General features: G+C 34.4%; 1 protein-coding gene across 1 annotated transcript in view; it reads right to left on the bottom strand.

The window, feature by feature from the left end:
• Positions 1–790: 790 nt before the first annotated feature.
• The window catches only part of LOC114656748 (uncharacterized), a 48,537-nt gene continuing 34,958 nt past the window's right edge, over positions 791–14,369 (bottom strand). Inside the window, exons 4-9 of the mRNA XM_028808361.2 lie at positions 13,966–14,055; positions 9,563–9,750; positions 5,643–5,685; positions 3,418–3,487; positions 1,775–1,872; positions 791–923 (exon numbers count right to left, since the gene is read on the bottom strand). Of these exons, the coding sequence (XP_028664194.2) occupies positions 806–923; positions 1,775–1,872; positions 3,418–3,487; positions 5,643–5,685; positions 9,563–9,750; positions 13,966–14,055 (607 nt within the window). The 3' untranslated portion in view covers positions 791–805. The remainder of the gene's footprint in view (positions 924–1,774; positions 1,873–3,417; positions 3,488–5,642; positions 5,686–9,562; positions 9,751–13,965; positions 14,056–14,369) is intronic.

Below are 14,369 nucleotides of genomic sequence, written 5' to 3'. Positions count from 1 at the left end.
GTGAAAAACTTAAAACAGAAAAAAAGAGGGGTCAAGGACTGAATATTTTTCAAAGCACGATTGTACGCTATTAATTATCGACTACATATTACTACAAAAATAAATAATACCTTTTGCACATCTGCGTCTTGGTGAGTTTCTTCAGGCTGATCTACAAAATATTGGACAAGTCCATAATCAGAAGAGAAACAGTTTTTTTCCCTTCTTTCAGGGATTACAGTTTAAATAACAGTAAATCATGCCGCTCTAAAGAACATAAAGGTATATAAAAAGACATAAAATATAACTTCTAAAGATGTTAACCAAGAGAATTGACTTAAAATTGGAAACACAAGTACATAATAAAATTATGTACGTAAGTGTACAAAAAAGGACACAACTATATTCACTACATAAGAATTAGGCATGATGTTGAGCACAGAGAAATTGACTTAATGATTAATATTTGTAGTGTACAGTATATGCATTGTTGACCAGTGTATGAAAATGAATGAAGATTTGTTTAGCTAGTCTAAAAGAAAACCAGATCTTAAACAGTAATTATGCACTGCAGAAATGAAGAACTGCAAAACTTTGCCACTCACTTAAAAATTGATAAATATAATACTCAATTTAGGTATTTTGCATATAAACCAAAGTAGCTTGCACGTGTTTTCTTCTTTATTTTCATAGAGAAGCTCCTTAACTTTGCATAGAGTGAAAGAACAGGTCTTAATAAGTAATGTGTTTAAGTGCTCCAGAAATGTAAGCAATATGTGTAAATGCTGTTCTCACTGGCTTTTTTGCCAATTGACTCCATATTCATCTAAAAAAAAACTGTGATGACCAGAAAATTGTATAACATCTGCTTACCCACTTCTGCTGATGTTTCAAAATTAATAGTGTATCTATCCTTTTCATTGGGTAAGTTACCAGCAGACACTCTGAAAAATACATAAATAAGCAGGCAGCACGTAACATTAACTCAAATTAACTCATTTTGCAAGTTGACTTCTTCCAAAGTGAGAATGGAAGGATGTGAGCCAGAGTCTATTCATGCAGCATTTAACTGGACTCCACAGTAAAGCAAAACCAAGCCAAACTCCAGCGCACTGGCCAATTTAAAGTCTGCATTCTGACTAACTGGCATATATTTGTGATTCAATAACATATTGGAGTATCCATAGGATGTCCATGTTCAATCTAAAAACTGTGCATAGAGAGTAACTAGGTCAGAAATTTGAACAGTGCTATAAAGTTGCATTGCTAATTATTGTGCCTGGCAAAGTATAGGCAAGCATTTTTTTAGACATGCAACAGTTCTGATCAAAGGCAATTACCAATGTTTACTTTTAACAAAAAAAAAAAGCTTAAAAATGTAATGCTCTTATTTTGCAAATGAAATGAAACAGGATGCAAAAAGGTTGCGAAATTGGTGAACTATGGTAGTCAGTTTAAAAGATAATAGGAAAAATAAGCAAACGGATGGCACCTCTCCAAACAAAACAATTTACAAAACTGACTGACCTCACTCAAAAAACAACATATTAACAAAATTGTGTATTAAACCTAAGCAAAAAGTAAGTAAAATCCTATTCCTAGTACTTATTTTTCATATACTGTAATTACTATACATCTATGATTTTTGTAAATTCTTGTTTATATTTACTATCAATGCATATTTTGCACTTACTGTACATATATACACACATACACTCTTTTTACACAGCAGGTTAGATGTCTTGATCACAGTTACATACGGTGATGGAGGCAGGAACTAAATGAGCAGACTTACCTCTCATTACTTTGTAGTTCCTTGTTTTCACTGGATTCATGTCCTGTAATTTCTTTGTCTATCTGTTCAGTTTTGTTTTCTTTATCCTTAAACATATTCTATTAGTTTAAATGAAACAATTTAAAAATTCCAACTAATAATTATGACTGGTTCAGAAAATTTGTACAGCAATATGTAGGGTAAACACTTAATTGAAGTATTAAAAGACACTACAGTCTTAATACTATGACACCCCTATTAACTGGAAAAAAGTAGAGAAAATATTTATACTAAAAATCAACTGTTCATATAATTATTTTCCCTTATATCATAAGATTCCCTTATTCAGTAAATATTTTATTTAACCCCATTATTATAAACCAATAGGTACAAATACAAACAATATGAGTAGTTTAGTTGTATTTGCTTACATTGATGGTGGTATTAAAAGATAAAAACAAAATATTTGTAATATCCATCCACCCATTTTCCAACCCGCTGAATCCGAACACAGGGTCACGGGGGTCTGCTGGAGCCAATCCCAGCCAACACAGGGCAGGAACCAATCCCAGGCAGGGTGCCAACCCACCACAGGACACACACAAATACACCCACACACCAAGCACACACTAGGGCCAATTTAGAATCGCCAATCCACCTAACCAGCATGTCTTTGGACTGCGGGAGGAAACCCACGCAGACACGGGGAGAACATGCAAACTCCATGCAGGGAGGACCCGGGAAGCGAACCCAGGTCCCCAGGTGTCCTAACTGCGAGGCAGCAGCGCTACCCACTGCGCCACCGTGCCACCCTATTTGTAATATGTAATATTTAATACTGTACATAATGATTACTTTAAACCATTACAGAATCATTTTATTCCACAGATCTAGTTTTATATTTTGAACTAACTTAAATGAATTTATTGGAGCTGAACTTGTATGTTTATGTGAAAATCATTCTGTGCATCATCATGTAGATAAAATTATACCCACAAAGAAAAAAAAATGCAACAAATGGTATATAGTTAAATAAGTTATTCCCCTTACAGAGTTCTACGCTGAAGGCACACATTAGTTGTGTGACAAAGCAGTGGTGTGGGACAGGCTCCTTCCATTGTTTGAAGTCACAGCTCCGAGCACAGCTGGAACATCTATTTTGTTTCTAAATTCTGTGCATAAGCTCCACACTTTTTCCTTCCATAAAAATGGGAACTATTTTTAACTGATGCTTATTGAAGAAAACTATTGTGTCTTGAATGTGTCTTCTACAGTTAGCTACAGTTAGTCTTTGTTTTTTACTGTTTTATGACTAGCTTAATTTTGTATTTACTGCATAACACGACTTACAGTTAAACATTTCTTAATAGATATGTGTTGTAAATATGACTTTGAATTCTTTTATTGTCTAAAAATTTTTTTATTGTAACGCTATTACAATAAATTGATGCTGCAATCACAGTCTAACAAAATACACATACCTCCACCCCACGCAGGACACACTGACTGGGAATTTAACTACCTTGAGTTGAAAATCCTACATACTACATAACACATGCCTTTCTATTTTTTTATTGTTATTTTGTTACAACCTACAGCACTGCGTCAATATAGAAGTTACACAAAGCATAATGTTGTTATTCTAAATTGGATCAAGAATTTACCGTTAGCATTTCTTGCCGTGCTAGTTCAGTCTTTCTTCGAAGTTGTATTGTATTCTGTCTTAGGGAAACACTGAAAGGTGTGTTAAGATAAAAAGGACAACATTCATATTTTGCTATAAACTGTAGAATGAAAAATATTTACACTGAAAGTCATATTTTACAATTAACTACTTTTAACAGATGATAGGTACAATTAAGGAATATTTGGAAATTCTTGTTATTTTATAAAATGTAACCAGTCTAAGAATTATTTTCATACAATAGAATATTTAATCACTTTTCCAAGAAATAATATACAAAAACCCTAATCTGTATGACAGAAAAGACATACTGTGAGAGTATGCCACTATAATATGTAATTTCACATTCCCAGTTCTATCCACATCTTGTTTTAATGGAGTAGTCTATTAGTTTGCTTTTATAAGTTTTGCAGTTAGGGTACAGATGTATTCTGACACATTATGGCACCATTCACAAATTAAGAGGCAAACTGAAGCTCGAGCATTAGTACAAACAACAGTACTCAGAACTGAAAGAAACAAATAAAACAGAAGAATCTCTAGGATTCTACGCATCAAAGCAGGATGGAGAAGGACTTTGAAAAGAAGAAACACACAAGAAGATAATATTAGGATCATTAAGGTTGTAATAAAAAAAAGTTATGTGCATGCATAGAAAGTGATGAAAATGAGTATATATGCATATCTCTGGTACTTTTGGTAATATACTACCAAATACTGTGCAACTGAAAGTGTGTATTTGTCACTAACCTAATTTTCATAACTTTTGTCAAGGCCAAAAACAGTATGGAAGCAAATTAATATAAAGAATACCACTAAGGTCTAAGAAAAATAGCTGTTGAGCTGAAATAAAATAACTTTAAAGCTTAATGTTAGGCAAAGTCATTAAAAATACAATACTGAAATTGTTATAGAACAAGGGAAATGGAAAAATGCCAGTATTTATGCTTATTATACATCAATACAAAAACAAAAGCTTGTCACAGAGCTGCAAGAAACTGCTTACCTTTTCAGACATCTTATGTTTGGGATCAACAATAAAGGACACTGCGTGATCTTTAAAATGTTAAATTTACAGTGAACAGCAGTATAAAGAAAACAGGTTTATTTATATGCCTTCAAGAAAAGGAGTGATTACCCTTTTAACACTTGTTAAAGGGGTGCTAAAAAAGTAGTAATATGTTACCATTTTGTGGAAAGGTCCACTACATATATTACAGGAAAGTTACAGCAGAAAAATTAAAAGCTAACTAATGCACTAGGTAACATCTTATAATAGTTGTACCAAATAATGTATCATATAAATGCTGAAAGACTCATTTAAATGGAAAGATGCTGCTTGATTCCAATAAAGAGTTGGTATACAAGTAAGCATCAGAACACAAAAGGCAATCTATAAGTGGGTGGAACAGAGAAAAAGAGAAAAATGCAGAAAGCGTAAGAGAGAGCAGAGAAAGCAAATCGATATGTACTTCCATCTAAATTAAACTTTATGGGTACCACAGGAAATCACTCAACAGAAGATTTAACAATATAATACATTAATGGTGGTGGCTCCAAACAAGTAGAAACTTTAAATACATTTTGATTTTACCTTCAGGAATCATCATAACATCCTAGTCACATAAAAAATAATTCCTACTAATATATTCCTTGAAAACTTGACTTTTTTCTTTCATTCATGCGTACTTAATTAGTGCAACATAGCTATTCTAAAACTAATGTATACAGACAGACAGACAGAAATGTACACATTAGCGTCTAATGATAGTTGTAAGGATGTGTTATCTGAAAAAAGTATTTTTTTTCCTTTGGACTAAAATGCTTTCTAAACCACTCCGTATCTTACAGATGAAGTATGAAAAAAATGTATCTAGACCAAATAACTAAAGGATGAGTTTTCTCTCTTGACATACACATATGTAGTCATGAGATTTGCAGTATCAATCTTCTAAGGTTTTTCAGGTTGCCTTGTAAAAATACTGTGTATTATTATTTATTGCAACTTTTTAAAATACTTTGTAATTAAGTGTTTTTATCTCAAACCCATTTTCTATACAAGTAGGATACAATAATGTAAGTAAATTCTTAAATAAGGGATCTGTTGTTAAAGTTTTTATAAAATAAATATAAGATTTATATAATAAGAAATTTTACATAAAAACTTTAAAAAATTAACATGGTCTTTTAAAATGGAAAGGATACAGTTTCAATACATATTGACTGAGAACTGGTAAAGGTGTATAATCTGGGGGAAATAAAGTATCATGTTAGAGATCCTGTACTGTATATAAGTGAATATCACAGAACTCTCTTGCCAATGTAAACATTACACTTAAAATACAATTTCTTACATATATTTTGGATGTTGAAAATTCTGAGTAAAGCTGACAAAAAGGGAAAACTAATTGAATACACTACATTTTCCTGTACGACTTAAGTTAACTGCCATCATCACATCAAAGTGCTGCCTTAAGACAGGTAAAGGCATCCACTGTATCTAGTTTACTTCATTTTACATTGCTTAAGAACTAAAGGTACACCAAAAACATTTTATTCCAAAATACAGATTGAGGATTTTCTTGTAGATTGTTCAATTCAATTATTTCTCTTAATATTTGCTAATGAAAACTAATTACATCTAACGATCACTGACTGTGAGCATACAGCTACTCCTAAAATATTTTACTGTGGTTAATAAAATCAAGCTTCTACATCTTTGTTGAGAATGCAACATTTCTATGTTCATGATAACAAAATAGGAATTTCAATATACACTGGATAAGGAAGGCAGTCAGTTTTAAGCATGTTTTCTTGACATTACATTATATTTCCAACTAATCTGTTCCAAGGACAAAAGAGTGTATTCCACCTACAGAATTGTATAATACCATTGTCAACTGTTTTCTAAATTATTATTGTAACTGATATTTAAATAAGGAGTTACCGTATATCAAGAGCCAACTTACAATATACTGTAAACTTCCACCAAATAATTGGAGCTGTCGATTGTACATCTTCAGTATTATAATTATCATCATCACTGGTTTAACTTCCATTTTATGGGTCTAACCACATTAGCTGATTGCTTACTAATCATCTTAAGCATCATTTGGTGTGAAAAACATTATTTTCAAGCACAAACGGTTGATGAAAATACCTCAGTGCAGTGTCCATAAGAAAGTCACAGCATGCTTATCTTTGGACTTGCATTCCTAGTGCAACCATCAAAAGTGCACTGACATCACCAACAACTCCAGAGACCATACAAATCCACTTGTCCTGGTTTATCTTAATCCCAAGTTAAAGAATGTCTTTTTTTCCATTTAAATTAACTTTATTTTTCATGATTGTTGTGTGATTTGCCCTAGACAGCTGCCTTCATAAATGAATCAATATTTTGAAATTTTATTGTGAACATATAATGCTTGCTTTAAAAATACCAAATTTATCCTTTAATAGTATTATGATATCTGCGGTGGGCTGGCGCCCTGCCCAGGGTTTGTTTCCTGCCTTGCGCCCTGTGTTGCATTGGGATTGGCTCCGGCAGACCCCCGTGACCCTATAGTTAGGATATAGCGGGTTGGTTGGTTAATGGATGGATGGATAGTATTATGATATTCTTTAGAGGCAAGATGATCCTGGCTTGGATTGTATACTTTGTACACATGATTTTTTTGGTGTGATTAGCTAGTCCCAACAATGGCAAAAAACTAATTGTGTAGGTCTTTGTGTATGGCAGCTGGAATCCAGCTAGTTCAAACCAATGCTCTGTGATCAGACTAATTCTTAGTCTGATTTTGAGGCCTTTACATTTAATTACCTCCTGGAGCTGGACACTGCTGGAGATTATTAATACATTTGGTTGAAAATGGTCCAACACATCAGTTATTAAACCATTTAAACAGTTTGCCTTTATATAAAACTACCAAACTTTGTTATTGAGCACATTCTTACAGCAAATATTTCAGATCACTCTGCAACTATAAACTGTGAATTTCCCCTTGAGATTAATAAAGCATCTATCTATCTATCTATCTAATACTTGGTACATTTGTTTCCATGTATTATGTATTACTGATTTTAACAGTTCAAGGTCACACAGAAGGAAAAAGATCGTAATAGGCACAACAACCTTCTGATTTTCAGTTCAGTAAAATGATCAGGAACACCACAATCAGGAATATTAAAAAGTCTGGACAGTGTTTGTAATACTGGATTGGGAGTGTGCAAGAAAAGACAACACCAAGATCTTGTCCTTTGTTTTAATATTATACATTAAAGAAGAAAGGTTAAAGACAACATTTTGGCCATACAGTTTTCATCATGTGTGTGATTTACTAGGAATATTTATTACTTACTTATAATAAGTTACCCAGAGGGGAGTGGTGCCACAACAATAACACCCAAGAATATGCAGGGGGACAGACTTTACATTAACAATCCACAATAATGTCTTGATAGACTACCCCAGTGCCAGGGCTAGTAGACAGAAACAGTAGTTTTAACTTGTATAAAAGAAGCACTAATTGCAAATAGGCAATGTAAAGCTACACTGAAGATACTAAGGGACTGTTTAGGTGTAAATACTAAATTCTTTTCCATTTTGTTTCTCATTTTGATGTCCATGGTGGAATCTGGTCTACTTTGACTTGAACATATCACACGAGATACCTATTTTCATATTGTCTACTACAAAACTGAAATTGTTATAATTTGCATACAGAAGCCTTTTCAGAAAGCGACTGGCCAATTTGTACCTAAAAACCACCCACTATAGGTGTTTTTCTCCAAATATATGACGTGTCTCCTTGTTTAAACGTGTTCTGTGTTTTACATTTTTTTTTAAATAGTATATGTGGCGCAGTGGTAGCGCTGCTGCCTCGCAGTAAGGAGACCTGGGTTCGCTTCCCGGGTCCTCCCTGCGTGGAGTTTGCATGTTCTCCCCGTGTCTGCTTGGGTTTCCTCCAGGTGCTCCGGTTTCCTCCCACAGTCCAAAGACATGCAGGTTAGGTGGATTGGCGATTCTAAATTGGCCCTAGTGTGTGCATGGTGTGTGTGCCCTGCGGTGGGTTGGCACCCTGCACGAGATTGGTTCCTGCCTCGCGCCCTGTGTTGGCTGGGATTGGCTCCAGCAGACCCCCGTGACCCTGTGTTCGGATTCAGCGGGTTGGAAAATGGATGGATGGAGTATACTGTTATTTACTGTATAGCATGCAAGACTCATAAGTTGAAGTGCACTAAGTGAGAATAAATTAAACTAACTGACCTAACAGTTTCCCGTGCAATTACAAATTGCAATCTAAATTGTAATAAAGTTGTACTTTTTACCATGAATGATTATAGATCCATTAAGACTTAATTTATTAGGAAATTTTATGCCTAAATTTTACAATTATATTAAGTTTAAAGAAAAAAATATTGAATAACAGTGAATTTCCATATTTTGTTTTTCCACATAAAAGAAATTGGGTTTATAGAAAATGGATGTGTGCAGCTTATTAGTTGTTCTTAGAAACCAAAAATATTTTATAAATGCTGCCACAAGAAAAAAAACTGAATTTTTTTTTTGATTGTCTCCTTTACAAGATCCAACAGTGGAAGCAGTGTGCAACCAATTCACAAACTGCTTTGCTTATGGTTTGTAGTGGGCTAAATATGACACAAAATATTACATAACATGATGAAGGAAAGCATTTGATTTACTGTTTTACACACTGATATTTTCTGTTAGGTTTTGTGTTCTGTATGTTGCATGCATTTGATGCTGTTTTATAGCTAGTCACATAATACATTCAGCACTGGCATATGAGGACATTCAAAATCCAAAGTAACATCATCAGTTAGTACTGTATGTGTGACCTTGTGTTTCCAAGCAAATTTTCCTCAAGCTACACATTTATAGATTTTTTTGAAAGACAAGTGCAAAGAATTCCTGGTATCTGGATACAGGATTTTTTCTTTGCTGTGCCAGGGTAAATTTAATAAACAGTTTGCAAATTATACAACTTTCATCTCATGGGTAAAACATAATATCTACTTTCTTTTATCAGCAGATATTGGAGATGCATTTATTTTACTACAAATGAGAAAAGAATATTTAAATATTTATTTATATGGAATACCTCTTAGAGCCTGCATCATTTTCTTTCGCATTTCTATCTCATCTTCATAAGCCTTGATTCTCTGTTCCACCTGATGCTGCTCCGATTTTTTCTCTAAAAGCTGCCGCCATTGAGGACCTTGACAATTTGCACCCTGGAATTGCTGATAAACTTCAGAATAATTTTCTAATTGTTCTCTGTACTTTGTTCTATGGGTTACAAAACATTATTTTAACATTTTAAAAGAAAAATATCATAAAAATTGCATCATACCTCTTAACATAAAAAATGTAAAAGCAGCATGGTTTAGTAAACTGTGTTGGCATCTCTCACTTTTGGCCCATGGTGAATTCAGTATATAGTAATTGCAATTTTCTTCCCATATTCACGTTAAATTCTTCTGGGGAACCTGATTTCCTTTCACAAGGAATGCTATCTAAATGCTTTGTCTGGAATCAGGTATATGTATTAGTGCATCCTACGGAAGATTACACCGTGGCTAGAACTTTTACTACAGAACACACTGGTAGCCAAAACAAAGTGGGTGTTGGAAAATTAAGGAAACTCATGACAAATGTAGGAGGATACTCTTGTAGAGATACATAAATAAAAAAATGAAAATGATGAGACTTCTTAGCCTTATCATCAAAAAAAAAGTATACAACTTATTCAAGGTAACATCTTATTTTTAAACTTTTACTAATTTATCTAAAACACAAAGTCCCATAGCAAATCAGCGGCTTGGTATGTTAAGGGATGGAAAAATTTTCCTCCTCATCCTTGAATAAGAAAGGAAGTCTGCTTTGACTCTGAAAGAAATCCTTGCCATGATCAACTGTTTCTGAAACAAATGTATTAAGTTCAAATTTGTTGTCACCTGCTTCACAAACAAATGAGTTAATTGAAATATTTATCAAAACTTTAAAACAAAGCATTAGGCATGTTGGTCATGATGATTCATCAACCTGGGACAGTGTGCTACTGTCTTTTTGTATGCAGTGAGGGAATCTCCACATGGTTCTATGGTTTTGAGTCCATATGAACTGCTTTTTGGCTGACAGCGCCTGAGAATGTTAGATCTTTTAAGGTAAGATTAGGAAAACGGTCATGTAGATGATCACAAATTTAAATTAGCTAATCATGTTACAGTAATTAGCTTACAATAGAAACTGCCTAGATTATTTTCAATTGCAAAAGAGCACATCTATCTTGAGCAAGAAATACAAAAACAGCTTATAATTTAAAAAAAAAAAAAAAAACTCTGGGAATTCTAAAAAGAAAACAATATGCTCATTTTTGTTCCAAATGATCCTTACAAATTTGTAGCTAAATGGTATGTTCCAGCCATTGTCAAGGAAACAAATTCTAAAAGTGAGAGTATCTGTATGGCGTAAACCTGTTCAAATACTAAATGTTAATCTTTTAAAATAATGTCATGACCCAAAGAAAATGTTTGTTGGAGCAGCTGCTGTTTTTGATGATTCAAAATTTCCATAGCAGATGATTTAGTTGGAAAACCTAATCTTAATCTTATACATAAAATAATAAAGCCTGGTGCCAAAATTCAAATGCACCCATATAGGATTTGTGAAACTCAATGGACAGCTGTTCATCAGGAGGTAAAGCTCGAGTTGTGTAATTTCTGAAAGCAGGAATGAAAAAGAGTAGTCCAATTGTAATGGTCACGAAAACCAGACAGACAGATATTCTTGCACAGACTTTATGTTTATGATGTTTAAATAAAGTTTCTAAAAATTATGCATTTCCAATGCCCCATGTAGATGAGCAATTAGATAAATTAGGACAGGTACTAAGGGATACTGACAGGTGCCTTTTGAAAAAACCTGTTGTGAAAAAATGGCATTCTCCACCCAAGATAGTTTGTACGAACTTGTAAGACTTCCATTTGGACTTCATGGCAACACCCCTAACATTTCAGAGAATGATGGATCAGATATGACACATTCACTTATTGTATTGTAATATTTAGCAATGACTGTGATTCCTATTTAATATGACTTCCAGCAGTGCTGGACACTTTGAAAGATGCTGGTTTAACTGAATCCAAAAAAATGTAAATTGGCTATGTCAGAAATTCAAAAAGGGCCTGGTCTTCTTAGCCGGTACTGTGGAAGAAAAATTAGACTTAGGGACCACATAGTCATTTAGGATAAAGTGTTTTGAGCATCCTGAAGCATGATCACTGTGTCTATGGAAGACAGTTTATCAGTTGCCGGGGCAACCATGGGCTCCCAACGCTGTAGCAGCTTGCAGCAGAAGCAGATCCAAGTCGATTGTGGTCGTGCTATAAGCACTTGCCGTGGATGGGTGATGCAAGGAATATTATAAATGCAGGGAACAGGATTACTTGGCCACAACCCTGCCTGATTGCTGTGTGTGTGTATAGGAGAATGGTAGATCCCAATACAATAACTGTGCTGTTCCTGTTTCAAGCTGAATAAAGTTGGTTTTACTAAATTACTGAAACTCAGGCTTGTGTTTTGGGGGTGCAAGACAGGGACTCACACATCACAATATGCTTTCCATATTAAAATATAGTATTCACCCTAAAGAAATAACATTAAGGGTTAATAAAATCAGAAACCTGTTCAGGCATATCAGGAAACCAGATAAAGGTCAAGTGAACAACAAAAACATAGATGTAACACACAAAATGTACTGAATGATGACGAAGAAATGAGGAGATGTCCTGTAAACAAACAGAATAGACAGTTGTTACATACACAGAAATTTCAACGGTGGTGGCTCAACCCAATGGGTGTAAAAAGAATCAGAATATAATACACAAATTTATATTTAAACAATAAATTGTTGTGTAAAGATGGTAATAATTCAACTACTGAAAAAGAATGGCGAAAAAATGGGCAGCTGAAACAATCTTATTATCTTTGGGGATGCAGGTTTACACTGGTTATAAATCACACACCGTTGGCAATGGCTCTATAGACATAAGGACATGAATTATTCTTCTTCTTTCGTCTGCTCCCATTAGGGGTTCCATAGCAGATCATCTTTTTCCATATCTTCCTGTCCTCTGCATTTTGCTCTGTTACACCCATCACCTGCATGTCCTCTCTCACCACATACATAAACCTTCTCTTAGGCCTTCCTCTTTTCTTCTTGCCTGGCAGCTCTACCCTTAGCATCCTTTTCCCAATATGCCCAGCATCTCTGCTCTGCACATGTCCAAACCAATGCAATCTTGCCTCTCTAACTTTGTCTAGGTTCGCTAAATAGTTTATTCAACTGTAGCCTAAGTTGTCAGTTCAGCACCATCCCGGTGAACAACATATTAATGCTGATATTTTTTGTCGACTTGCAGAGACTATACCAAAGGGTTGTTTCATTCAACAAAGGAACAAAGCTGAGTGGGAAGGTAAGATGTACTGTCGCTTTTTCTGTTTTCACTTTATAGACTGGGTTTAGTTTCAACTTCCTTACAAACAAAAATAAAATTGCTTTATTACACAGATCTGATATCTCATGGTTTACAAAAAAAAAGACTTTAAAAGTGATGGCCTTGCTAATGAAATTAAGCTCTTCTTGTCTATGAAGCCCTCTGTAGAAGGGCAGCTCTATGTCTTAGAAAACTGTAACTGTATGTTACTAAAGATTATTTTTCTTTTGTGTTATATTTGTTACTGAATGTCAAAATTTGTTTTTGGTTTTTCAAGATTAAAGTGTGTTCTTACGAAGAACTGTTTACTAATTTCACTCGAGAACCTCAAAACATATGCTACGCACTATCCTCTTTACATGTGACAATAACAGCCCTATAAACCTTTAAAGACAGTTGTGAGAGGAGTCCCAGATGTGTTTTTTTTTAATAGTTTTTAGCACAAACCATCAGTTTAACTCATGCATATGTTCACTTAATATTGTAATTACCATTTAAACAGTGTTTGGCATGGTAATTAGCAAGAACCAGATGGAGAAAAGCAGGTTAAAAAGGAGCAGGCTATTGCAAAGGGAGAGATGTTTTGCAAGAGAAGTTTTAGTTTGAGAGAAGAAGTCACTTCTTGGAGAGGTATTTGTGAGAGGGAGAGGACAGGATGGGCAGCATCGGCCCTGTAGATTAGTTAAAAGAAAGCAAGAGTGAGGTCTGTGTGTCAGTTCTGCATCATGGCCATGATCAAGTTAGCTGATCAAGCGAGAACATATGATGGAAAGGGGCCAAAGAAGCTTGGAGAAGGAGGGAAAATCAAGACATGACAACATCCGAGTGAAGGGAAAGGCACTCCCAAGAGGTTGTGGAGACCAGATGAGATGGCGGTTCTGGGAACTTCAGATTAATGACTCAGGTGGTAGTTTGGGTCTAAAATGTGAACTTAAAATGCAGGGAAAAGTCAGTTTTAAACAAAGATTAAAAGTAGTACTGGATAGACAACTTGTGTTTTACTTACAGTTCTTGCTCAGTTTGTACGTGTTGATTTTGTAGCTCTGTCTTCAGCTCACTCTCATACTTAAGAAGAAGGGAGTTAGTGATCTTTAAACTAGAAAAACAGCAGACATCATTTAATAAATATATCAAAGTAATTTTAAAATATATTAAGTCAAGATCCAAATTTAGCACCATGTCTCTTTAGTCAATATTATTTTTTCCTTCACTTCAGTATGTGATTTTACTAACTCAACTATCCAATTTAATGTACAAAAAAACTATTGAAAGTTTTACTGCTATGAAATAGGCGGGCAAGTCATTTGCATTTAAGTTTGAGAAGATCCCACCAACACTCTTACTTCAGGCCACATCTCCACTGCACCCCTACAAATACATTTTTAAAGAAAGATTAAACTTATTTAAGAT

This window comes from Erpetoichthys calabaricus, chromosome 8 (assembly GCF_900747795.2).
Source record: "Erpetoichthys calabaricus chromosome 8, fErpCal1.3, whole genome shotgun sequence".
Taxonomy (NCBI): Eukaryota; Metazoa; Chordata; class Cladistia; order Polypteriformes; family Polypteridae; genus Erpetoichthys; species Erpetoichthys calabaricus.
The sequence above is the reverse complement of the archived record's forward strand: the minus strand, read 5'-3'. Positions and strand labels throughout refer to the sequence as shown.